Source organism: Pseudoliparis swirei, chromosome 20 (assembly GCF_029220125.1).
Source record: "Pseudoliparis swirei isolate HS2019 ecotype Mariana Trench chromosome 20, NWPU_hadal_v1, whole genome shotgun sequence".
Taxonomy (NCBI): domain Eukaryota; kingdom Metazoa; phylum Chordata; class Actinopteri; order Perciformes; family Liparidae; genus Pseudoliparis; species Pseudoliparis swirei.
The window spans coordinates 7,235,219-7,260,667 of NC_079407.1; the positions used below are offsets into that span (position 1 = coordinate 7,235,219).

Here is a 25,449-nt window from a genome sequence, read left to right on the forward strand (position 1 = left end):
TTTATGAAACATGTTCCCTCAAATTCATGGCTTTAAAGACAACATCTTTTCTTTAACCAACACAGAATTGTTGAGTTTAATATTACTTCATTACAATATGCATTCAACACCTTATTTCGGCAATGTTAACAATCAAGTAAATTAGTTAAAATATTGCTAATTCAGTTTACCTACCAGTGAAATTGCAAACTGTATGTTGCACATTGGTCAACCTATTAATTTTGTCCACGATAAAAGTTTTTAAAAAAAATCAATATTAATGTACCTAATACAGCAGTCTTCCGTCGTGCTCTTATAAAGTATTCTGGAAATGAAACATGTAATGTCATAGCGCACCTTTTTTCACCCCGGAGACTGAAAATTAGTCAAGAGGTGGGGGGGACATGCAAACACAACAATGGTCCCAGATTGTCGCAACATGGCTATAAGTGGCAACACTTCAACAACAATCAAGCAAGTCTCTATAAAACGACACAGGATCATTTAAGAAAAGCACGTCAGAGGAATTCCCATTTTAATTGGCATTTTATGATTCACAAACAAAACATTTTTTTATTTTATTTTTTCTTATTTAAAAACCGAGGAAACTGTACATTGGAAGAGAAATCCCAAAACCGCAATGTATATATCCACAAATATGTGGGACACATTTTGTAGACTGAGGTGAAAATACAGTAATCCAAAAAAAAAAAAAGAGAAGAAAAAGAGTGATAAGCTCTGTAATGCATTTTGTTTTGAGCACAGAGAGCATGGATTAGTCTAACCATCCTCAGATGTACCATCACTGACAGCATATAAAAACAAAACAAGTCCAGAACTAGTGAACATGAAGTGAGCATTGCGAACAAGACTTTCTTAGCATAGATCACAACTCTTAAACTTGTAATCATCCTATTCCCTATCAAACACATAGTATTACGATGTTTTAAATTCCATAACAGTACAGGTTACAAAATCCCTCAAGACACCTTGGAAATGTCTCAGGTAAACTCCCCCGAAGTTGAACATTTAATTCCTGATATAAGCACAACTTCATGTCATGCAGAACAACTAAAAACTAAGGAGGCCAAATAAGAAGCCAGAGAAACGCGGAACAGAGAAAAACCGACAAAGTGACCGAGAAGCCATAAAACTGAATGGAATTTGTAGTATAAAAAAAAGTGGATTTTTGCAATCGGATGCCTAAAAACATTACTGTCTTATGAAAATAGTAGATAAAAATATTCTCTGCATTGTACAAGAAATGAGGTACAGGGAGTCCTGGCAAGAGTGTGTTGGGGTGTCACTACTCTGCTTCTTGATCTTCCTCCTCCTCTTCATCTTCGTTGTCCTCATCAGCCTTGTCCTCAGCATCGTCTGCCTCTTCTGCTGCTGCAACAACCTTCTGAAGAATGGAGAAACCATACATTAACATTTTTAAATGATCTTTGAATATTGCTCTAGTCCCAATTCCACATGGCAGTAATACATAATCAAGTGCCTGGTAATACCTTCTCAGATTTTTCCTCGCCGTTTTCTGCAGCGGCCTCTTCCTTCTCAACCTCGGGTTCGTCTTTCTTCTCCTCGGCCTTGGCTTTACCCTTGGGCTTGGGCTTTGCTGCTGCTTTAGCCGTTTTTGTGGCCGCCTTGGAAGGTGCCTACAACAACAACGCAAGCAGTGTAAAACGCACGGACAAATGCTCAGAGATTGTAAACATTTCAGATGGTTACAGGGCCCTTAAAAATAATGATCTTCTTACCTTTGTCTTTTCTGGCAAAGTTTCTGAGTCTTCCCTCTGTAACACAAACACACCATACAATTAGGTACGTGTTACATCATAAAAGTCAGCATATTAATCGTAGAATATGCAGATGGCAATTAAATTGTCTTGGCAGAACTTACCCCTTTCAACCGTAAGGATTTTCTCCGTGGCTCCTGAACATACAAACAAGACAATTCGGTCATTTGATACAGAATAAAAAATTAAAAAATACACATCACCTTATAAAATGTTTGATTAAATTAATATTTCTCTATGTACACAGGAGGGAAGTTATGGTGCATGAGGACAGCGCATGTGGGGGAATAAACATTTATTCATCAGCTTTAATGAAGTTAAATTGTGTTTGCAAATTAGCTTAATGAAACTATATACACTCATGTACATAGAAGGCACCTTATAGTGCATGATTGACTGGGAGTTCAGATGCTGGGAAATCATCAGTAAAGCCACATAACTGTATAACATCATCTCAGGGGCAAAAGGTAAAAGATTGCAATGGGGGATTTTATCGCAAAATACTACAGGCCAACTATGAATTGTTGACACCAAAGAATTTGTGAGGAGCAATTTTCACTTAGAATCCGGGCACTGGAAGGAGATCAATTGGTTGTGGGGGCTCTAAAATAACTAGCGCCCCCTAGAGGTGGTGGAGCTCCTTGAAGCGCGTAGACTGAGGCGGTTTTGAATCCATTTAAAACCAACTAATTGACGTTATAGTCCTAAAAATCTGTCTGCATGATTGAAACTGGCTGCACTGAGTCATATCAAAGACGCCCGGTAGGAACAGAGACCATCTCTTTGTCTTAATGCATTGTGTCACGACCAGTATGGTCTCAGTGTGTGAGTTAATACGTGGATACTAACCGCTGTGCTCGTTTCGGTGGCGCCAGACTGAAAGAAAGAAGAGAAAGATATGTAAAAAAAAAAAAGAGGCATGAACAACAGCCATTCATGACGGCGCTAATGTGGGCGTGTAACGCATGGGGGGATGGGCACCTCTCTCCCCTAGCCACAAAGAAATTATGCAACCTTAAAGTGGGGAGGGGAGCGATAACACGTTTCTACGTTATATATTTTGCCGCTTATAGTTTATTTCCCGCCAAGCACGGCCGAATTCTTTTTGAGCAGGCGCGTGGCTGTAGGTACTAATTTATCATAGATGAGAGAAGCGGGAAGAACCCCCTCCTCTACCTCCACGCGCGCTCCCATTACACCCAAAAACGCAATGGTACCGATTTATGTTGCCAAGTTCGACTAAACCTTTAGAATTGTTAAATAAAATCCTAAGAAACGGGCTTTCTTTTTAAAAGCGACCAGATGTGTCGCTGTCTTTTTCAGGAAATTTTAGCGGCCGTGGCGAAAATAAATAAATAAAGACAACTCAAGGGTGACGCGCAATAGCCTAACAGTACTCGCTAAGAGTAAAAATACAAAAAGCGTGATCTGCAAATATGAAGATAACACCTCTACATGTACCGAAATAGTAACATATACAGAGAGTGCGGTATATCCAGCGGTAACTACGGAAAGCATTTCCTCGATATGGCAACTTGTTCATCGACGGTGGTTACACCCCTTTGTTTGATATCAGACGAATATGTTATTAAATCTAAACCAGATTAGGGTTCCTAGAAAAACATCCGCTAAATCGTCGCGTTAGAAGAGACGGCGCATTTGTTTTTTATGCAAAAGTGTTCGATGAAAAAAAAAACGTTGCACTGCACTAAGTAAAAAGGCGCCACTTCCCTGTATCAACAGGGTCGACACGACAGACGAGACCACAGTACAAGGCGGACCTCATGCATGCACATGGACACAATGTAGCAATTACTCATAACGTTACACTAAAGCGCATGCACCGTGAAAAAGATACGTCTTTCTTTTGTTTAAAACACGGAAATGCAGTTGAAAATATTTGTAAATAATACAGTTGCGTTATATAATACGTTTCACACAATGTGCACGGTTCTGGGTTTTTTTTACTTACTTTTTTCTTTCCCATTGTTGCTGAGGTTGTAAAGACAGATATATCTATATAACAGAACGCAGCCTTTCGCTGTTTGGGAAAACTAAATGAAATGTGGGTCAGCTGTACACCTCAGCCTACACCTTCAGAGTCGTCTGTAACTTAACATTAACGTCGGACCAGTACTAGAACTAGCTCTAACCGGATTGGATGACCCTCTCTGTATATTTTATCCCTCATCCTACCAACCCAGCAGGGATAGCAATCCCCCGCCCCTCGCTTTCACTGATTGGCTTTGGGACCGAGGAAACACATTTTTGAACCACAACATCTTACCTGTGTGGGCAGGATCGTGTGCCAATCAGTCGGCCAAACCAGCTCTTACTTTTTAATCGCAATGTTCCCAGTCCCAGAGGACAAATGCACGACAACAAAGATACGAAGTAAGAAGGTACAGGCACAAACAATACATATTCAAAGAAGCATGCCAAGTGTGTTTGTGTGTGTGGTGTCTTTTCTTTTATAAATCCCAATGCACACTGACATCATATACAAGTTGTACATACACTGAAGACGAATCACACCGTACCAAATCATGTTTGTACCACTGCTTCCTTTTTTAATCATCCAACTCGTATGACAAACATATCAAACAAACATAACACACATTCTTTTATTTGTGGTTTCACGCCGTTCTAACGAACGTTGCATCGCAAACATCAAACAAATGCGTTCGTCAGACGTGCTTAAAAAAACAGCCATTAAATAGAATAACCCGAACTGCCTAATTATTATGCAACATCACTGTTCAGCCTCGTACAGCAACTGCAACAAGGAGGCTGGAGCAGAGGAGGAACAAACATGGCGGCTGGCTATGCGTGGTTTCTTGTGCTGGGTTCGGTTTTTCTGTGTAATCTCATGAAAACCCTCCTGCCGACCATATCCTCTCTCGTAAGTAGGATTTTTGAATATATTAAGTGTCCGCATTGAAGGCACATTATAAACTGAGAACCGACATGAGTGTTGGTGTGAGTCGTGTAGTCTCAACTATTGTTGGCCAGCTTAGCTTATTGTAGCTTATAGCTAGCTGTTAGCTTTAAACAATACAGTAAGAGGGTGGGGTTTAACCGTGATCCTGGTTTGAGTTGATACGTATGAGAGGGGAACATTGTGTGCTTTATCATTTTTCCAACCTCGGAAGGTGATAGAAAGCCAATGAAACTGTGTAACGTTAACTGCTAAAAAGCAATGCCTTACCACAATGGAAATCTGCTTTCTAGTTGTTAAACATACACTCATAATAACCATTAATTGTCCTGCAGGAACATTGAGGAAATGTGTGACTGAGTTTCTGACCCCATGAATAGTAGCCCCACGCCCCAGTTAAACTGGTAGTTTATTTAACTCAGTATAATGTTTTTGTTCCTTCTTTCAAGCTCTCCAAGATGGTGCAGAAAGATGCCGAGCAGGAGAGTGAGATGAGGGTTGAAGTCCAGGAGATGAAGAAGGAGCAGGACTCGATCAACATGATGGACGAGTTTGCTAGATATGCCAGATTGGAGCGCAAAATCAACAAGATGACAGACAAGCTGAAGTCACATGGTGAGAGACACAGAATAAAAATAAAAGAACACAAAGACATCCATGACATCTATGTACAGCAACACTACAAAATATGAACCTCAATAAATCAACATTTCTGTGATGGTCTCAACACACTAGATATAACCTAAGTGTTAATTGCTAGGGCCATTTGTTTAGTGTCTGTTCCTGCTATGTAGTCCACCCCCATAAATGTTCACAGATGAACCTAAATCACCAGCCGCTGGATGACATACAGAGTATTCAGTGGGAACAGCTGCCGCCTGGTACTGTCCTTCACACGCAGCCTCAGGATTATCTAGACAGGAAGTGGCTAAAATCAGAATTTCAATATGATAGACAGAGACAGCAGAGCAAAGGCATTTCTGATTTTATATTGTATTTCTCCTAACTCTACATTGACACTTAAAAATCTCCCAGCACCAAAATATACATTCCATTTTGTACTCTATGTGAGTACAAAATGGAATGTATATGTTTATTGAGTACATTTATTGACTACAATGAAAACCATCACCATTTTATGATGGCTTTACTCTGATTATGGCTCTCAAAACCGTAGTATCCCTGTAGTCTCGACTTGTGTTCATCAAGGGGTGATCGCCACTGAAAGAAAGGTATTTTTAGGAAATCTTAAAAATGACCAAAAGATTTAATTCATAGTGTATATATATATTTAAACATCTATTTACATGAAATAATATTTCAATAAAAAACATCCCTATTAGCTGCCGGATCAGTTTGTCATTCCATTCATCCATCATTTTGTATTTCATTGAGCTCCTGGAAATTGTCAAACAAATTCAGAATGGTCATGTTGACATTTCAATGCTTACATCAAACAATTAAGCAATTGGCTATTAAATCTTGCAACTATTTTCCTTTACACTTGCATTGTCACCGTGGTCGGCACCTCTCCAACACGAGTTATTATTCCTCCTCTTTCTCGTAAAGAAGAATGCATCATCACAAAAATCTGTTTTTTAAGTCTTAACAGCTATGTTCCTTCCTCACGTTTGCAGTGAAATCAAGAACAGCGCAACAAGCGAAGATGAAATGGGTGGTGAACATCGTCTTCTACATACTGCAGGTGGGTGCACATTATAATTCTAATGTAACAGAGACTCAAAGAGCTACTTTAGGACCAGACATGTAAGCATGGACCATCTATTTGATACAAAACCTCCAGTGAAGGTCACTTACTGCAAAGTACGTAATCCTGACAGTTTTAAAAGTGGAAATTGTATCTGATGAAGAAAAGCTAACCAAATAGTCTTTAGTTATTTATACTTGATTATGTTTCTTTTATTTGCTAGGCTGCTGTGATGATCTCCTTGATATGGAAGTATTACGCTGACCCAGTGACAGTGGTCCCAAGCAAATGGATTGCCCCAGTTGAGCGCCTTGTGGCCTTCCCAACAGGCGTTGCAGGTAATCGGTTTGCCTTTCATATTTTAACAGTAATTGTGTATGTGTTGATGATAAAACTACTTTCCTTTTTAGTTGTAGGTGTTTTTGTTTTCTCTGTGTGTATAGGTTGCAGTATGCTGTACTTTCCCTTCTCTATTAATTCACTGACTGTTCTTTAATTTCAGGTGGAGTGGGAATCACATGCTGGCTGGTGGTTTGCAACAAAGTGGTTACGCTGGGTCTCCATGCCATCAGCTAGAAATTGCGGCCGAGTTAAATACACTTGTTCTCTAACTTATTGCTCAACATTCAGTTGATGAAAGCTTCATTTTGTGTTGTTTGATTTCAGGTCAACATGTAAGAATGCAGTGCATTTTGGCGTCGGCTGATTCATAGTGCAACATTTTTGTTCTTTTTGTTACGACGATTTAAAGTTAATTCTGAGAATATATTGACTGAATTGTACCAAAACAATGGTTTTGAAATGTTGAAATGCCTTTTTTAAGAAAATAAAACATCAAGAAAAGATTGTAATGTACTAATCTAGGAATTCACAAGCAAGCAACAAGTCTGGTAGTTGTACTTGACATAAAATTGTGACGCACTAAAACAAAGTAGATGGATCACAATGTACCGTGTGTAGCTTTTGGTCAAATGATCATTTATTTAGAGAATTACACGACAGATGAAATGTCCTTCTCCATTTTTCCTGTGTGGCAGCTGGAGAGTTTAGGTGTATCTCACATAATTGGCCTCAGTTCTGATGTCACCAAATCATTGACTTTACTCAGCTAAAGGGCTCTTCATCAGCCCGCACTTTCTATGTTTTACTCGTCACGAGTGCTGCCTACGTCACCTCTCCTGGAGTTCACGAATGCCACTGCTTATGATCTCCATCTTGATTGGACTCTCGGAACTTTGAAAAGGACTTAAAGTCCGCACTGCTGCAGAGAGGCCTTCCACTCTGCAGGTTCTCATTAGAGTGGATGTCGAGGTGTAATTGAGTCTTTGGGGAGCTTGGGTCCTGTTCTCTCCAAATCCAGCGACCGTTCCGAAATGAAGGACGTCTCGTGTCCCTCTCGTTTCTGCTCTTCTTCCAACGCCTCTGGGGCCTCTTTTTTTCCGGCACACTCTCCCTCTGTTTGATGTTCTGGGCTCTCTTCTGAACAACTACGCTGCTCACCGGCGTCTGAGAACATATTTGTTGTTATAGTTTCTTTGAATAAATACTGAATACATTACAAAGACCCCGTACTAAGTGTGCTCTCAATGGTGTTTGTCGTCTTGTGTGAGAAAGTGGTTTGAGGACACACACATCGTTTGTCTGTATGCTCACCTGTTTCCTCTTGCAGATTCTCTTCTAATGAGGCGGTTTCAGAAACCTCTTTCTCTGGATGTTCTATGACCGTAGACTGCTGCACTGGATTGTAACAACACTGAAACGATATACAGACTATTAGTGAGAGCAAATTCCTGCACTACTTGGATAATAAAACCAATTCATAAGTGACAAGGAAGGATGCAGAAATAAGTCAATATTTAATTAAGTATTAAAATATGGATGCAAATATCAGAATGTCCTGTGCATATGAAAACTATTAAAACAATTCAAACATGTAATGCCAATCAAGTTAAAATAAAACAATATACAAATAGCATAAAGAGGAAATATGTGATGCAGTTTTAATCTGCAGATCTCACTCGGAAAGAAGGCTGTTCCAGAGCTGAGTGGAAGAACCTAAAGGCCAGCTGATTTTAGGGGCCTGACTGTGCTGCAAGGAGTTAGAAGTGCATACATATAATCTTTTGCTTGAAAACAGATGACCTCAGTGATAATTAATAGAATGTTAAATTGTTTTCTAAACTTAGTGGGCAGTTCTTGATCAATTGCAATTGTGGGATTCAAATCAAGTAAAACAGCGGGTTACAGTAATCCAGGTGTGATGATATACGAGTGTGTATAATGATTTATTTTTCTTTTCAGTTTTGTTCAAATTGAACATATGTCTCGTCTTTGAGATATTTCTTAATTGATGAAAAGCAGCTTTAATGATATTTCTAGTCTGGTGCTCAGTAGTTGTCAAAGGTTACCCCACAGTTCTTTGGCAACAATTATCCTCTTGTAAATGTAGAAGAATGAGTTAGATGGTATGATGTAAAATAAAACTTAAAATAAACAACTTAATATTTAAATCCTACCCAGTTCACGGAGCTCTCTTCCGGCTTCTCCTCAGTCTCCGTATGTTCCAACACCAAATGACTCACGGCCACAATGGGGAGAAGGACTAATTCATCTGTTTGAACAATCTTGCTTTCACGGACTGTAAATCAGAAGGAAAAAAAATTTGGACAAAACTGAGACACAACCAATGTGATACAGCCAAACTGAGTTTGAGTAGCGTGTTATGTTTTGTATACCTTTTTTGGAAGGTCCTTTTAAAAACCTGTGAGAGTAAATATTGTGTGTTTCCAGTTCTCTCGCTCTCCCCTGTAAAGGGGAAACAAAAGATATACACTCTAAAGTTTGGTATGAAATATCTCTCTCCAACATGTGCAGCGAATGCAATCATTAAGGTATTTCAAAATATGCCTGGAAAATAAAATTCAAAACGTTTGGTTTCATGTGTCATTGAAGAGGATTACACCGTCAAAAATGAGCATTACGCCTCCAGTGCGGTTCACTAACAGGTGGACGTCTGGAAAATATTGATCCAGACATCTTAACAAATGCTTGGTTCTGATGTCAAATGGAATATGCGAAACATCGTGATTATGGGATACACACCACTGCAGAGCTTCTACCGTCACACACAGGAGCTTGCATAATGAGCAATACTGTACATTAACAAGGACTACTAGGGTATGTCTAATGCTGTAAAGGTCATCGCCTGGGCAACAGCTCTCTTGAACTTACTTGAATTTCCCTGTTCAGCTGATGGGTGTGCTCTTGCAGATTGCAGGATATCTTTCTCTCCTCGCTGATCTTCTTTTGTTCAGTGACTATTTGACGATGGAATGAGGCCTGGCACAATTTAAGATACCTCTCCAAGTCCTAAAATATTGCGTGCAAGAAGAAGCAATGTGAATTAAATCATAAAAAACATCTCTGTTCCTCATTAATATGCCCTTATGTATTAGTGTTGAGTTTGAATCTGTATTTCTAAGCTATGGCCGATGGTGATGCTCGGAGATCTGGAGTCTCACCGGACGACCCCACACATATCGAACTCTGAACACCACTACCCAAGTTCCCCACCCTCATGTTGCTCCATACCAGTATCCTCTTGTCCTTGTGTTCCAGCTCTGCAGAAGCCCTGCACAGCCTTGAGGTGAGGTCCTCCCTCTCCAGCAGGCTGTGATCCTGGCTGAGCAGCTGTAGGTGCAGGTATCTGTCCTTTATGCTGAGCAACTTATTTTCTGTGGTTTTCAGCTGCCTTGCCAGATTGTCGCGGCAGCTGCGGGTCTCATGGAGCGTCCCCTGCAGGACTCGGGCCTCGTTCCTGTGGCTCGTGAGGATCTGGGAAGAGGAATCATAAGATAATTGCTGTATTGCTAAACAAAATAAAAATACAAACATTAATTGGAAATACGGGTGAAAAACAGATTTTCTGACTGGAGAGAGGAAGCGATGAGCAGCTTTTATCTGGATCTCAAACAAGAGCAGGTGTAGGATGAATGGTTCACACAGATGATATCAATCTAACTTTAAAATCGACATTTTTGTGGCAATAATTCGATTCTAGCAAAGAGAAAAACCAACCAACCTGCGAGACGCTGCCCTCTGAGTCTTGGAAGTGCTGCAGTGCCATCGTGTGGCGATGCTGGAGCCTCTTCAACAGCTTGTTCTCAGTCCTGGCTTCGCTCAGCTGCTGCTGCAGATCCCACACCTGGCTTTTCAGCTCCCGGATGCAGTTCAGGTCGGCCGACAGGATCCTCGGCTCTGAAACCTGCAGGTGCTTGATGATGGGAGGCAGCTTCAGGATATGGCGGTTTGTAGTGTGGTTTGTCTTTTGTGGCCTCTGTGCTTTTTTACCTGAAGAAGAAAAAACTCTGTGAATTGCATCCAATATATGCATATATTATTCAGACATATACAACACAAGATATATTACACAGGTAGTGAATCATGTTAAATAAAATGCCTTTTTTTCTTCCCCGTGTGTTCGATCCCGGCCACTTGTCTGAGGCCTGGCCTTCTGAGGCCTTGTCTTTAAGTCGCTCATCCTGGTCTTCAGAGTCAGATGTGTAGTATGGTCTGTTCGAGTCACATCGCAGTGTGGATGGAGAGGTCCACCAGGATGTGTCAGTTATGGATCTCGCAGCATCACTGTCCCCCTCCTCCTTGTGAGCAACGGCCTGCTGCCTCCGGCTCTGCATCGCTTGTCTATGGGCTCCTCAGCTCTGAGAAAAGACGAGCAATTTGAGGAAATCAGTGATTTTAGAGACAAGAAAATGTAAGTTGGAAACCATTGACCAGTTTATACAACCAACAAAGCTGTGGTGGGGGTAGGGTGGAGGGTGGTAATAAACCAACTTAAATGTTTTTTTCTGAGTAGGCTACATTTAATAAAACAATGCATAATTCCTGTTTTAAAGTTTGATAATGAAAACGTATCTTTGATGATCATTTTCACCACCACACACTTCGAATTGGTCTCCTGAGAAAAAGTAGAGTATGATAGGCCTACCTTCAATGCAAACAATCTTTCTCTCCTGGTGCACTGACGGTGGAAACAGTACAAATAGCTAGGTTAACTAGGAGCTAATGAGGCTAACGGTTCATTATTTTACCAACGAGGGGCCTTTTTATTTTATTTAAACCGGTTGTCACGGTAACTAGCGGAAATAATGGTTTAAAAAATATTCTTGCAGAAAAGTTTCAAAATAATATTAGATTATATATATATTTATATACAAAATAAAGACAATTTATGTTTGCCCCTCACTCAGGCCCCCTAGACGGGCCCGAGGTCTTGCATTTGGAAACCAAAGCCTGGCGGCCTGTGGTGCCGGTCAGTCAGTGCGTTTACATGCAATCAGTTATTTGCCTTCGAGTTCTGACTGAAATTTATCCGCTTTACAAACACCTTAGTCGCGACTGTGCGTCCGAGTGTCCGCCCGGTCCACACCCCTGGATAGCTCGGTCCGATCAGTTGATATTCCGCTCTCGCGGCACTGAATTCGACCTGAATTGAACAACTGCGGCGTCTTTGCTGCATACTCCGATCCGCCCGCCCCCTCCTCCTCCTCCTCCCTCTCCCTCCTCCCTCCCCGAACCGGAAAGTCGAGACGATAAATTGTTTCTGCCGGCCAGGTTGCAACAACAATGCTGCCGCTAACTACCAGTTGAGTTCAAGCATAACTCCTCCCTCTGATGCCCCCCCCCGCCTGTGTGTGGATGGATGTGTCGGCGCATCACGCGCGACGCGACCACCACGTGTTAACGACGGGAGTTAGTTCCTGCCTGTTTTTCTGCTAAAAAGGCCTAATATTTCTAGACTGAAATAATATCGGCATTATTATAATTATTATAATGAGTTTTTTTATTAGGCCTATTTTTGTGGGCCCAGTGCTAATTCTGTCCATATATGCACTGAGTGAGGAGCCGAGGGCGAACTCCACTGACCCCTGCGCCGACAGACAGCTGAATCAGCCTGTGTGGCGCTGCGCCCCTAGGGGCCAACCCGCCTACCCAACATTAATGGAGCCCGGAGACCGAAATAGGCGCAGCGGTGTGTGTTTGTTTGTGTGTTGGCGTGTGTGTGTGTGTGTGTCTCAGTGCTATGTCTCCGTCCTGGGTGAGCACTAATAATAGAGGAGGCCGCCTGCTCCTTTAAGAGCCTATACTAGTTGAATAGCCTGCTCCACGAAACACATTGCAACAACATGGTTATCAAAGTATTTCTCGCCTCTTCATCGGGATCCACCGCGGTGAGTATCGCGCCCCGTTCTTATCCACTTTCCCTCGGTTGGGGATACTTCTTAAACACCGATCAGGACTCCCCCCCACACCCCCCTCACAGTGACCGAAGAGCGCCGGGACCTCGAAATGAATGTCACTTGCGTGTTATTTTCGCATGCGTAAATGATGGATGCTTAGTTGTTCTACCCTCCCTGCGGTGGTTAAATACTTTTAATTGTCCCCCAAGTCGAAGTGAGTCACACGCAGAGCTTGCGCATTGAGGAGATTATGGGCTCCCAAAAGTTTTCTCTCTGTCACGGACCCCGATATGGAGACGCTTTCAGCCCACATAACCGGCACTGGGGTGGATTCTGACCTTCACAAACGATCTTTTTCCGGAGTGTTTGTGGTGAGATGTACCTCGCTGTAAGCGGTAAACTCTATGGCCACAGCAGGGAGGGTGGATTAATCCTAGATCTACTTTTGGCAAACAAATAAGCGGCTAAATAAGCAGTTTGGACCAGCTCAGGGATGTCATGGTGGCTAACAGTGCTGTCTCACCGCAGTAAATAAACGCTGCGTGGGGTTCGTCCTCTTCATGTTTGTCTGTTTTTTCTTCCAGGTGCAATATTCTGTCTAGAAATGTCACTCTCAATCTAGTCTACTTTGTATCTTACTAAATACAGACCCCACACAGTTAGTAGATTCATTGTTTAGTCTCATTTGTGAGAAAATAATGAAAATTAGACCATAGTTTTATCCCAAAAAACAAAATGATATCTTCATATTGCTAGTTACGTATGTTTTTGTTTTGTTTCTTCTTGTTATGCAACCTCTTGTTTATATTTTGTTATTGGTTTTATTGTTTCTGTTTTTACCATGTTAAGTGCCGTGAGCACCTTTTAAAGCGCCATACAAATAAAATGCATTATTATTATTATTTTAAATTTCCTGTCAAACAGTCCAAAATACAAATATATCCAATCTGCGGCAAAATATTTGGCATTTGTTCCTGAACAACTAATCAAATATACTGTAGTTAGCTTTATGTCGGACAGGGTAACGGAAAAGGTGGTGCACACTTAATAAAAACAGAAACACTCCAACTTTCAATCTTTGAAGTTTAATATTACATCCTTTCCTCATCCGCCATGTTGTCGATGTTGATTTTCATGCATTCTCGTGCCTCCCCCAGATCAAGAAGAAGCAGCAAGATGTGGTCGGCTTCCTGGAGGCTCTCAAAGTGGACTACACTCAGCTGGACATCGCCTGCAACGAGGAGAACCGCATGTGGATGAGGCAGAACGTCCCCGTGGAGAAGAAGCCCGCCAACGGCATCCCGCTGCCCCCTCAGATCTTCAATGAAGAGAGCTACTGTGGGGTGTGTACACAGAAACGTCCTCATAGAAAATATTCTATTGATTGAATGTATTCGTAATTACATACCTGCTCCACTAAGATGCTGCTGTGGGTTTTTTAAAGAACGTTCTCTTGTTTTCACGCAGGATTATGAAACATTCTTCGACGCCAAAGAGGACAACATGGTGTACGACTTCCTAAGGCTGCCTCCTCCTCCCGGGTCAAAGGTTAGAAACTATTTGCATTTTTCTCTTCTTTGGGCATAAATAATCAAATTGAATTTGCCCATGTGCCAGACTGTAAATCCAGTGTGTTTCATCAAAGAGCTTATATATTGTTTTTTTAATAGCAGGTTTAAAATGAGTGGAACAGAATTTGGCCTTGTGCCATACATCACAAGCTGTTTGTAGTCAACATTATGTGACATCTGTCAGAGAAAGATATACATTTTTGTATTGTCAGTACGAGAACAACAACAACAATTGAGGCAATTTGGCAAAAAATCTCACGAAAACTATTCAATCAACAGAATTAACCAACGATCATCAGGTTATTATTATACAACAGGTTTAAATTAATTTGTAAGAAAATAGTGAAAAATAGACCTTCACTATATCCCAGAGCTCAGAATGATGCCTTCATGTTTAATTTCCTGTCAAACTAACACTACAAGACAGAAATATGTTGACTGCAGTGATATATTTGGCAATTCTGCTTGATCAATCACTTGAACAATATATTGAATATCCAAAAAGTTTCTAATTAAACAACTTTAAAGCCTGACAGGGTTGAAATTAATATAAAATACCAGTGTATATATATGATGATGATTTTTGTATTATTACTATGTCACGCATACATCACGCATAAAGCCCACATGGGCTTACAAGACAGCAGAAGTAATTTAAGCATAACGTAAGGTACACAATCATGTTGTCAGATCTTGATGCCTATAACAAAACGCACAAGTACCGTAACTGATGAAGCGTTTGAAATTGAACCCTAAAACTTGTTGAGATTGATACAGTGGACTTTTATTTTCTGAGCGGAGAGGACATGTTGGCTGCCGATCTAAAGAGTTCACGTCCTGGTTCTGTGTGATACACTTTTGTAAAACCTGATCATTTCCTTGACACAGGAGGCCGAACAGGCCAGCAAGGCCCTCATTGTGGAGAACGGGACCCATGCGGAGGAAACTAACGCAGAGAAGAGCCTTGATGAATCAAGAGTAATGCCCTCGATACTTCCATTCCCATGTTTCTTTTCACCGTGTCTCAACTTTTCCTTTCCACCCGGCGTAACTTCTCTCCATCCCTGTCGATTTGAACACACTCTTAATCTCCTCTCCTCCTTCTCGCCGTCCCCGTCGGCACAACTGACTCATAACCCTTTGGAGTTCTGCACGCGAGAGCATTTTTATTTCTCAATAACACAAAGTGCTGAGTTGTCGTATCGCTGTGACATTGTGCCGCATAGGTGTGAAGCATCATGGTCCTATACACTCCTGTCGCCAATGAGTACTTAACAGAGTGGAGTATGTTTAATTTGCTTTGTAAAGTGTGACGTTTTTGTTTCATTATTGTGGTTTGGTACTTAAAAAAAAGAAAAAAGCATGCTGTGTTTTTTATATTTCTAGTAACTTATTAACAATTTTCCTCCCAAATGAAAATCCCTGCTGGTCCTCAGTTCCTGCGATGTCAATGTGCCGAGGCAAAGCTCTAATTTAAGATATCTGTAACTATATTCTGACTGCTCACGACTTAATTTTAGATATCTGTAATTACATTTTGAACTACTTTTGCCATTCATGTAGATGGGGTTTCTCATTACTGATATCAATATTTCAGATACAGTAACTGACTCATCACTATGTTGTAATTTCAATTTCAGATATCTACAATTTAATTTGAGCCCAGTTCTGAAGATACCAAAGAACATACGTCATTCATTTAAATCTAAATTCTGCATGAACCATTTTAAATTGAATACTATTTAAGTATTATAAGTCGCAATATTTATAATGTTCTACTTTGTCAATTAAAGTAACTAAAGAAGATTTTGTTATTGATGAATATTTTTGTATGATAACGCTAAAAACACAATTGAAGAGTTTTGCTCAGCTGAACCTATGACCTGCCTTTTGTTATTCCACAGCACATTCCACAAAGGTGCATTTTCTTCCCAGCAGGAAGGAATGTTGGCCCGGTTCTATTACTGGTCAACATTTTGGGAAATGCACTTATTCGCTGAGACTGAGAATATTATTGCCCATGTCTGTAAGGTAAACGTTAAGCTGTAGCCATCAGCCGGTTAGCGTAGCTTAGCACAAAGACTGGAAACAGGGGGAAACAGCTAGCCTGGCTCTCTCCAAAGACCTAAAAAGCTCTCTGAACTCACATCTAGAGTTGTGGCACGCTACCAAAGTATTGTCTAACTATTCCTTTAAGGCAATGACGGATTCCCACGTGACAAAAAGGCTTTCTTCAATTCACGATGGATCATAACAAACTTGATGTTTTTGTAAAGGAATCACTGACACGCCGGTCTCCACCTTTTAACTGCTCCCACTTCTACCCCTCCTCCCCTTTATTCCCAGGGTTGACTAACACCCACCCTTTGAGTTCCTGAACCTCTCCAACTGACGAGCTGGACGTCCTTTCCACCGTCGAACCAGTGCCTGAACGACTGTGCATGAACAACTGTGCCATTAACATCCCAAGTCATTTGTTTTGACCAGCAGTTGTTGTTCTTGCCTCACAATAAGGAGGTTCCGGTGGAGGAGCGAAATGGGAATGCGCACGGCGAGGAGGAGCAGGCAGCTGAGGAGGAGGACGGGGAGGAAGTCGTGGGTGGCGAGGAAGAGGTAGCAGAAGGAGATGATGAAGTCACGGAAGGAGAAAAGGCCCTTGGAGACGAGGAGGAGGAGACGATGGAAGAAACCGACGAGGTCACAGAAGACACAGTAATTGCCGCTCAGCTACCATTCAACCTCCCGTAGTTTGGCCTCTCCCTCCATCCCCATGAATTTAATGTCTTCTCCTCCACCTTCCCATCATTCCTGGAATGCTCTGTTTCTCCTCCCCTCAGCATCTCTACTGTCCCTTTAATGTCATTCTCTTCCTCTTTTTTGAGTGCCTGTCGTCCTTGTGCTGCATCTCCTTGTCGAGTCCCTCTCAGGGTTCAGTCCAACAATGTGTAACGTTCCTCTTCACCGTTCTTCTTGTTCACCGTTTATTCAGCACCATGGGACCATTTACCCTTTCACTGCTCTATCTCTGCAACCATTTGTCCAGTTTGTTGTTTATTTTCCTCCATGCGTCTTTGTTTTTTGCTGACGACGTCACCACTTTGTCTTCCACCCCACATTTCACTGCATATATCACTGTCACCTGTCCTGGTCCAGGTCTGTCAGGGTGCTGCAAACACCCCATGTTTCTGGTCCTATGAGCCTGCTCTGTGGATGCTGTTGTGTTGTAGTGTGGATTTACCATATGACACAGTCTGACCCCTCTAATACCACCTTATCTCTTCCATCAGCAGGCCCGAGAAGAGGAGGGCGAAGGACAGGTAGGTCTATCAAAGGTTTACACACCGATGTCTGCTTCTATAGTGATCTGTGGATGTTAATGTTGCTAAAATAATGATTACTGACATGAGCTGCATTTGTTTGGTGTCTGTTAACTTGAATTTGCTGGAGCTGGATGAATAATAATGTGAAAGTATTTTCTCAAGTTTGATATTAAAAAGTAGAAATTGGGCCGATTTTATGTTCACCGGAGACTTTAAGAGTTAATTCCTGCGAGTTTCTCTTCCGTTTTCAAAATGAGTTGTATTATTTCACAACCAACTTATTAACACTCATAATATTCCCGTGAAATCTTTTGAAATATCTAATCCTCTTTCCTTAATAATGTGTGTCATGACGCTATTAGCGTGGACCCAAAAGCACTACTCAGACAGGAGTAACAAAGAATACTGTCTTTGGTTGGAAACAGGCTGGGTCAAAACTGGGAGATCAGTCGAAGAAGCAAACAAGTCCAAAAAGGGGCGGGGCAGAGAATCAGAGGTCAGAACAGGCAGGCCAGGAATATACTCTAATAACGCTGGAGAATTTGGCATGAAAATACAAGACAATCTGGCAGAGGATAAGTGGAAGTGAGGGAGCTAAATAGTGAGGGACTAATGAGGGGATGGGCTGCAGGTGAGAAGGGCGTGAGGACCAGGTGAAGGTAATGAGGGACTAACGAGGGAGTGATCAGAGGCAGGTGAGGGGAGTTGGATTGATGAGATGGTGTGACAGGATGAAAACAACTATTACAAATAGGAAGGCGTGGAGCTAAACTGTTACAATGTGAGCTAGTCTCAGTTGATCCAATGCAAACCTCTGATGTCCAGGATGTTAGATAGAAGACGATTAGCCATATTCAGAGGTTCAAACCCACTGACTGTAAATGACTGTATAATACTCAGCTTTTAGTGTAAACTCTCCCATTATCTTCACAAGGGAAGTAGATATTTTAAATGTGTCTTATTTACGCACCCCTCTGACTGTTCACAAGCATTTGAATGCCTGAAACTCTTTCTTATTCCCTAAAAACTAATATCTTCAGTTCAGCCGCTGTTTGCCAGGCTCTCATGTTGAGAATGCACGTCATGATCATCAAGCAAATTGAACCGCCTCAACCAAAAATATATAAAGAAGACATTATGGCTTTGGTTTACCAACTATTATGCGGCATGTCTGCATTTAAAACAATGCTACATTCCACTTTAACAAAGCAGTGTGGCACCTGGCCTTTACCATTACAGATTGATATGCCCTAGTAATGTGGGGTTTATTGAGTTCTTATTGCCGATTTGAACTGAGGTCACACACAGTCTCCCCCTTCTTCTCCAGGGAGCTGCATGTAAGAATTGCCATGTCTCTTCAGTTTGTGTTCCGGTCCACTGAAATCGACACACTCGATCCACTCAACTCACGTAGATGCATCCGTTTCAGAGGTCCTGCTGCAGTCTTGTTCCTCGTGCACGGCATTTGACCCCTTCTTTGCCCTTTTGTCCATCTCTTGGTTTGCTCCCTTCAGGAGGAAGAGGATTTGCAGTCACAGGTAACTGTGCGTCGGTGATCGCCTCTTTCTCCTCCTCCGTATAGTTCTCAGCAGTGTGGGTTTGATGGGGCAGAGATCAGGGAAGGCTGCTCTGGTTTTGGGTGGGATTGGCTTGGCCTGCTGTTCCCATTCATCTGTATACACCTTTTCTTTCCCCTTCTATCTTCTCTCTCCTCGTCACTCTACTCCATTGGTTTCCCCCTCATTCTGCTTACATCCTGTTCCTCATTTCGTCCCAGTTTCTGTAGCCGCCTCCTGACAACCTCAACCATCCCGTGTAGTCTCCATTTAAAATCATGAGACCCTTTCTATAGCGCATGCCTGTGGTGCTCTTTTGCTTCCCCACACAGCCGGCTGACCTGCTATCTGTTATTTACTTCTAGGAGGAAGAAGAGCTTCGACAGCTTGAGGTAGATTCACGTGATGTTTCTTGAACCTGCCCCAATCCATCCTCATTCCTTTATTGATTCCTTTCATCACTTCCCAGACTATCGAGCTATTCCTTCAAATGTTCTCTTTCATTCGAAAACTATGATAATAATGTTATTCTAATAATAGAATAAATGCAATATACTGACTCATTTAAAGCTCCTTTACTCATATATACGCTATTAGCTTGATACTGCATTCTAGTCCGTGTGCCATGACTTGACAGGTGTCACCTCTTCTGCATCCCTGTTTGCATTCACACGAGCTCAAGCACATAGACACATCTGGGCATGCACTTACACACGGGGATGTCATCTCTTCTTGGGGTGCTGTGGAGATATGTCTCTCACTCTTTTTTTACTTTCACTCTGTTTTTTCGCCCACGCACTTTTACAGTTTCAGTTCGATTGACTCGCTAAATGCCTCGCCATGCTCTCTGGATGAGAGAGTATTGATTCTTTGGAGCCTTCATTTGTTTTTACAGTGTCCTCACAGCAATCAGCTGTAGAAGCAGCAGTGAGGGCTTTGTTGGCCATTAAGCAACACATACTCCTGAAACAAAACATATGCATTGGATCACACATCACTTCTCGCACTGCGTATTAAGCGTGCAAGTTTCTTGGTTAAGTTTGTGAACAACTCAGCGACTTTTCTCACAGTATTGCTTTAAACTCTGGGTTAACTTTTCGAGAGAATTTCGGACTTAACCAGATTCCAGAATTTAAAAAAAAGAAAGATGTCCAGATCATAAAATGTCCCCGTTTGATATGCTGTGTGAAAAGAGCTCCGCCTCTCTGAGACATTCCAGCCTCTGCCTGATCTTCCGTCACGTATGCTTAGCTGCTTTCCTTCGCCTTCTTTCCTTCGCCTTCTTTCCTTCGCCTTTGCCTTCTTTCCTCCTTACCTTTCCATCTATTTGGTTGTCGTCCCACTTCTCTTGCAGGAGCAAGACAAACAAGGCAATGAGATTGTTTCTGTGGTTCATCGCGTCCTGTATTTTTTTTTAGGCTGTATCAAGTTTAGGGTTTGAACTTTGCTTCCTCTTCATTTTGTCTCTCTCTCTATCTCTCTGTGTGCTGCATGGATCTAGTCGGTTATTTTACATGGAGGTGCCTGGTGGTGTGCAGCATGAGCAATATGACATGTGGATCTAGTTTGGCAGCAAAAATACAAGTCCATATACAGACGGCGTATTCCACATTACGTATCACGTCGATCTTCCTTTTTTCTGTGTGACGTTTCATTTTCTAAACTTCCTTCATAGGAAGAAGAAGAGGCTGAAGTACAAGAGGTATATATATTCTGTTTGGCATTGTGTGAATCATATTTATATGTGCGATCGGACTGCATACAAAGAAAATACAGGTGGAGGCAAACTATTCTGCTGTCTCCATCCGAGGCATGTCATGAAGTCAAGTGCACATGTGACTCACAGATGAGCGTTACTTCAAACGGCATCTGACCACACAGTCGTAGTTGTTAGTTCAGTGTTGCATTAAGGACACAGCATTTATTTGGGCCTTGTCTCAGAGTCTGCCAAGACGTCTTTACTTTTTGTTTTGATGCCTTGAGAACAGGTGGAAAGATTTGATGCGTTGTTCAACTCTGCCCGTTTGCACATGAGCATAAGGTGGACATGTTTGGTGATGCTGTGCGGAGAGGAGACACCCTGACCTGACAGGGGGACCTTTTTTTTTTTGAAGAAGAAGTCATACCTTTTGTTTCTTTTTGCCAAGAACACGTTGAAACAAAGCGGATGCGACAAGTTCCAAAGAGGATGGATGTGATGGAGCACTTCTTGTTGTTTCGCAACACCAGGAGGGAAGAAAAAAAAAAAAAAGAACGATATTTAGTGACATCAGATGACCCACAGGGCTATGAACTGCAGCCTAATTAGTTTCCGCGGCACACTGATCTGTTTGTGGGATAGTGTTTGTGGCTCACTATCTTAATTTGTACGACGGGATGGAATTAAGTGATTGTGGCGTCCGACTATAGAAAATGACTCGACTCCCTTTGTCCCTGTGAGTTGTTTACTTCAAGAGGGCAGGCATCGACCTGAAGCCACAAGGAGGATAACACTTAAATAAAACATTTTAAAAAGATCATCTTTCACGGTGCGCCGTCTTAAGCACCACGCTTGTCTGGTCATTAGCTCCCTTTCTCTCGCCCGTGCTGTCGGTGCCGCCGGCCGCACCTCAATCGGGTTACTTCTTCTCCATTTTTAACTCACCCTCCCTACGAACACCAACGCGTGAAGTCTCACCTTGCCCTCGTTCAGAGGGAGGCTTCACACGACCCCTGTCATCTCTTTTTTTTTCTCAACACGTCAAAGGAGGAAGAAGAAGATTTGGAAGAAACACATAGTATTACTGCAACCCGTTAAATCCATTTAGTCCAACATCTTTAAGAGAATGGATCGGTGTGGGACACAAATACCCTTTAAAAGGATGTCTTGATTATTCCGACTAAATTCAATTCAATTCAGTTTATTTGTATAGCCCAATTTCACAAATTACAAATTTGTCTCGGAGTGCTTTACAATCTGTACACATAGACATCCCTGCCCCAAAACCTCGCATCGGATCAGGAAAAACTCCCAAATAACCCTTCAGGGGAAAAAAAAAACTTAGAGAGCAATAAGGGAAAAGACAAGCTTTTTTCTTTTTACACCATCTGTCGTGTTCAGGAAAAAAACACGGACCCAAAAGCAGCACTCTCAATAAAGTTCAAGTTAGAATCAAAAAGGTTTTTATTTAAAAAAAAAATATTTTGCCATGAAACTGCTCTGGCAACGGGACGTAAACTATCTGACAAAGAACAAGCGGTAGACACAGACTAAATACACAAGGGAACGAGACACAGGTGGAAACAATGAAGGTGGAGCTAGCAATCAGGAGGAAACAATCAGCGACAGGGCAGACAATCACAGGGACAGGAAGTGCAGGGAAACAGAGGATACGAGAGACGGGGACTTCAAAATAAGACAGGAAACAAGACACAAAAACACCAGATCATGACATTATCTTTCAGAGGAATCATTGTCTCTTTTATGTGTGCAACAAACTAAGCAGATCCAACTTTAATCTTTTTTTATTTCTTTCTTAAATCCACTGACCTTAAAGCCGCATTCACTCAATGGATCTGACCCGAGACATTGACACAACAAGCGACATAGGCTGCCCCAAGTTGTACCGAATTATTAGATTTTTCATAAAGCTTGAGACTCTATAATCACGTCGCAGTTCTACAGAAAGAAATTCAAAACATATATATTTGAAACAATTCTTGAGAATGTTCTACATGTGTCATCTGTCATTTGTTTTGCTATTTGTTATTCATACATGATTTTTTCTTTTACCCAGGAGGAAGAGGCTGAGTAGTTAGAGCCAGGTGACCTCGTTGATGCTGATTTGCTCCGATCCAGGTAAAACGTGACACTTTCTTCAATGCTTTGTGTCGGTGCTTTTGCTTTACCACTGGAGGGCAGTGACACATTATGTGAATTGGTAGCACAGCACGAATAGGTCCACTTGGTGTTGCTTTTTTATTCGGCATTTAATTCAGATTAATTAAACCGTGTTTTGCTTTTATGTGCCTCTTTGACCCTGCTATCAAATCAAAGGCCTATGAAGCAGCGTTAAAGCATTGTGTTCATTGCAACGCAGTGACTTGCACTTTGAGGTGTTCAGTCAGAGGAAAACAAATAATGCAGCAGCTTATTTATGGCCACTACGGGCTCCATCTGCAGTGAGCGCACAAAAAGCCTGGGGATCATCTGGAGCCATAACAAAAACATTCCACAATTCCCCCTTTTATTTGTTCTTCCTCTGAGGCAGGGATGATGATGGTGAGGATGAAAATAATAATCCTCATCTTCAAAGCGTGTCTTTTAGTCCCTCTCTGCATGTCGGGCATTAGGAGCCACAGAGCGAGCTTTGAAGGAATGGAGACCCTCGTCTCCCTACTCCCTCAGCTGGAAATGTGTGACCTTGTTTCTCAGGTCCCCACCCCTGCGAGCCCCTGTCACGCCGCGTTAGAGGAAGCTGCTAAGTGAGCTTCAGATGTGCCGGAGGAGGAGCGGGCACAGGCGTGGTGGCAGTCTCTGCCACTATCCACTGGGAAATGTGTGACCTTGTTTCTCACGTTTGATTTCCTGTTGGCCTTGCGTTTCAGCCTGAAAGAGCCTCCCGCGACGTCTCCCCCTGACCCCTGACGCTTGAACCCCTCCACCTCTCCCCAAGGCCACACTGGACCCCACTGGAAACTGCTGCCGGTCATGTGCTTGAAGGCGCCATCCAAACGTCCTAACCCACATTGCCCGCCCCCCCTTACCCGCTACCCTCCTTCCCCTTTGACTGCAATGTTGACTTACTTTTTATATTTCGCATTTAGAGACTGCAATGAAAATGTGCAGAGTAGCCTATAGTGGTGTCAGTTTGTTTGTAATGAATAGCTTTTGTAAAAGGCAAAACTGTTATTTTGTTCGACTCAAACATATTTCTCATGTTTTACTTTTAGAGATTCTAGTTGTCTAACTCAAACAGACAGCGCCCTTATCAAAAAAGATGACCTTGGCATACCTTGGCTTGTGGCCTACTTCAGATTCAAGGGTTATTTCTCACTCTCTAGTGTGTTCAGCAGATTTACCAACGTCGTGCCTTCTTGACTCCTTCCACCAAGTAAATATATATAAATGCAAATTAAGCCTTCTAATGGCCCCATGAGAAAAGACAACGCACAGACCGCAAACTACTCCACCAGCCCTTACTCCTGCCAATACTGCTGTCTAATCGATGCACTTTGTTGAATGAAGAGTGAAACATGTGACTAAGTCTTGGATGCAATGGAAAATGCAATAAACGAGACTGGTATAGAACGAAACCTCAGTGGTTCTATTTTCATTTTAAAGTCCATATAGTTGACATATTTATAGATCAGTGGATCATTGTGAAGGGAGAGCAGCGCAGGGGCAAACAGGAACATACAGCAAATGCCTTGCCCAAAGAAATCCCGGGAAAATAAGATGGGGGGGGCATACGACGCCATAGAAATATATATTTGGCGAGCACTTTACAATGTAAGAATTGTCAACAGGGTACAATAGGCTGTCATCTAACCACTGCTGTGCGTTACCAAGAATAGGAGGGAATTGACTTTATTCAATTAAAGTTCAACAGGGAACAGAAAATCAGCTTACTGGTGTTGACAAATCTGTGTTCCTCATTTCCAAAATTAAAAGAAAACAGTGTAAAAGGCCATACAAGACAAAAAAATCTTAAAACAAGACAAAGAGTCTGAAGTCATGCTGGCAACTCTGTGAAGCTGCGCTTTAACACCAGCAGTTGGCCAATAGAGGGCCACGGGGCCTGGCCCCACCTTAAAATAAATAAATAATAATAATCTTAATAAATTATACAAATTGTCAGTATTTATTGTGTTTTGGACATATGGAATATTTTTTTACATTCCATTCCCGCTGATCCTCATTGGGGTCGCGGGGCGCTGGAGCCGGTCCCAGCTGACATAGGGCGAAGGCAGGGGACACCCTGGACAGGCCGCCAGTCCATCGCAGGGTACACATAGTGACAGACAACCATTCACACAGGCAATTTAGAGATCAATTAACCTGACTGCATTTCTTTGGACGGTGGGAGGAAGCCGGAGAGAACCCACGCGGACACGAGGAGAACATGCAAACTCCACACAGAAGGACCGCCCAGACTGGGAATTGAACCCATGGCCCTCTTGCTGTGAGGCGTCAGTACTAGCCACTACACCACCGTGCAGCCCATGGAATACACCAAGTAATATTTATAAAAACATATTCTTATCCTGCACGTCCTCTCGGCCTGTCTGGATGTCTCAGCTGCGCTGGGGTCGAATCGATTCGGCCCAGAAGAGGCGGGT

The 25,449-nt window shown here is 42.2% G+C and overlaps 4 protein-coding genes across 37 annotated transcripts; 2 read left to right on the forward strand and 2 right to left on the reverse strand.

Annotated features, from left to right (window-relative positions):
- Window positions 1–497: 497 nt before the first annotated feature.
- LOC130210547 (non-histone chromosomal protein H6-like) lies at window positions 498–3,900 on the reverse strand. Its single transcript, XM_056440964.1, has 6 exons — window positions 3,751–3,900; window positions 2,628–2,654; window positions 1,883–1,915; window positions 1,740–1,775; window positions 1,491–1,637; window positions 498–1,384 (listed from the first exon to the last, which is right to left on the reverse strand). The coding sequence occupies exons 1-6, from the start codon at window positions 3,763–3,765 to the stop codon at window positions 1,286–1,288; spliced, it is 357 nt and encodes a 118-aa protein (XP_056296939.1). The 5' UTR covers window positions 3,766–3,900; the 3' UTR covers window positions 498–1,285.
- A 670-nt stretch (window positions 3,901–4,570) lies between these two features.
- On the forward strand, window positions 4,571–7,270 carry get1 (guided entry of tail-anchored proteins factor 1). Its single transcript, XM_056441913.1, has 5 exons — window positions 4,571–4,680; window positions 5,166–5,331; window positions 6,354–6,421; window positions 6,648–6,762; window positions 6,927–7,270. The coding sequence occupies exons 1-5, from the start codon at window positions 4,591–4,593 to the stop codon at window positions 6,998–7,000; spliced, it is 513 nt and encodes a 170-aa protein (XP_056297888.1). The 5' UTR covers window positions 4,571–4,590; the 3' UTR covers window positions 7,001–7,270.
- Window positions 7,271–7,363: 93 nt separating this feature from the next.
- LOC130211195 (lebercilin-like) lies at window positions 7,364–11,492 on the reverse strand. The gene is given in 11 exon segments (XM_056441914.1): window positions 7,364–7,674; window positions 7,676–7,727; window positions 7,729–7,957; window positions 8,078–8,177; window positions 8,941–9,062; window positions 9,160–9,229; window positions 9,656–9,793; window positions 10,016–10,258; window positions 10,506–10,774; window positions 10,884–11,142; window positions 11,430–11,492. Coding segments are annotated over 10 exon segments (1,539 nt in total). The 5' UTR covers window positions 11,119–11,142; window positions 11,430–11,492; the 3' UTR covers window positions 7,364–7,593.
- A 955-nt stretch (window positions 11,493–12,447) lies between these two features.
- sh3bgr (SH3 domain binding glutamate-rich protein) lies at window positions 12,448–24,423 on the forward strand. 34 transcript variants are annotated; one of them, XM_056441882.1, is made up of 11 exons: window positions 12,449–12,672; window positions 13,839–14,024; window positions 14,149–14,229; window positions 15,141–15,230; window positions 16,767–16,964; window positions 17,540–17,569; window positions 19,087–19,110; window positions 19,494–19,520; window positions 20,804–20,830; window positions 22,905–22,966; window positions 23,543–24,423. In XM_056441882.1, exons 1-10 carry the CDS (start codon window positions 12,628–12,630, stop codon window positions 22,920–22,922), a joined length of 726 nt encoding a protein of 241 aa, XP_056297857.1. In that variant the 5' UTR covers window positions 12,449–12,627; the 3' UTR covers window positions 22,923–22,966; window positions 23,543–24,423. The 34 variants fall into 34 exon arrangements, 30 of the variants coding, with proteins under 30 accessions (XP_056297857.1, XP_056297872.1, XP_056297856.1 ...); XM_056441881.1 differs by having other exon boundaries at window positions 12,450–12,672; window positions 23,716–24,423; XM_056441883.1 differs by having other exon boundaries at window positions 12,450–12,672; window positions 17,543–17,569; window positions 23,716–24,423.
- Window positions 24,424–25,449: the final 1,026 nt, after the last annotated feature.

Bases quoted from the DNA above. Each gene is read 5' to 3' on its own strand.
- get1 (XM_056441913.1), top strand. From the start codon at position 4,591: ATGGCGGCTGGCTATGCGTGGTTTCTTGTGCTGGGTTCGGTTTTTCTG. The intron at 4,681-5,165 runs GTAAGTAGGATT...CCTTCTTTCAAG, and splicing joins TGCCGACCATATCCTCTCTC to CTCTCCAAGATGGTGCAGAA. The intron at 5,332-6,353 runs GTGAGAGACACA...TCACGTTTGCAG, and splicing joins AGACAAGCTGAAGTCACATG to TGAAATCAAGAACAGCGCAA.
- sh3bgr (XM_056441882.1), top strand. From the start codon at position 12,628: ATGGTTATCAAAGTATTTCTCGCCTCTTCATCGGGATCCACCGCG. The intron at 12,673-13,838 runs GTGAGTATCGCG...TGCCTCCCCCAG, and splicing joins CTTCATCGGGATCCACCGCG to ATCAAGAAGAAGCAGCAAGA. The intron at 19,521-20,803 runs GTAGATTCACGT...CTTCCTTCATAG, and splicing joins AAGAGCTTCGACAGCTTGAG to GAAGAAGAAGAGGCTGAAGT.
- LOC130210547 (XM_056440964.1), bottom strand. The intron at 1,916-2,627 runs GTTAGTATCCAC...TTGTATGTTCAG, and splicing joins CCACCGAAACGAGCACAGCG to GAGCCACGGAGAAAATCCTT. The intron at 1,638-1,739 runs GTAAGAAGATCA...TTGTTGTTGTAG, and splicing joins CTTTGCCAGAAAAGACAAAG to GCACCTTCCAAGGCGGCCAC.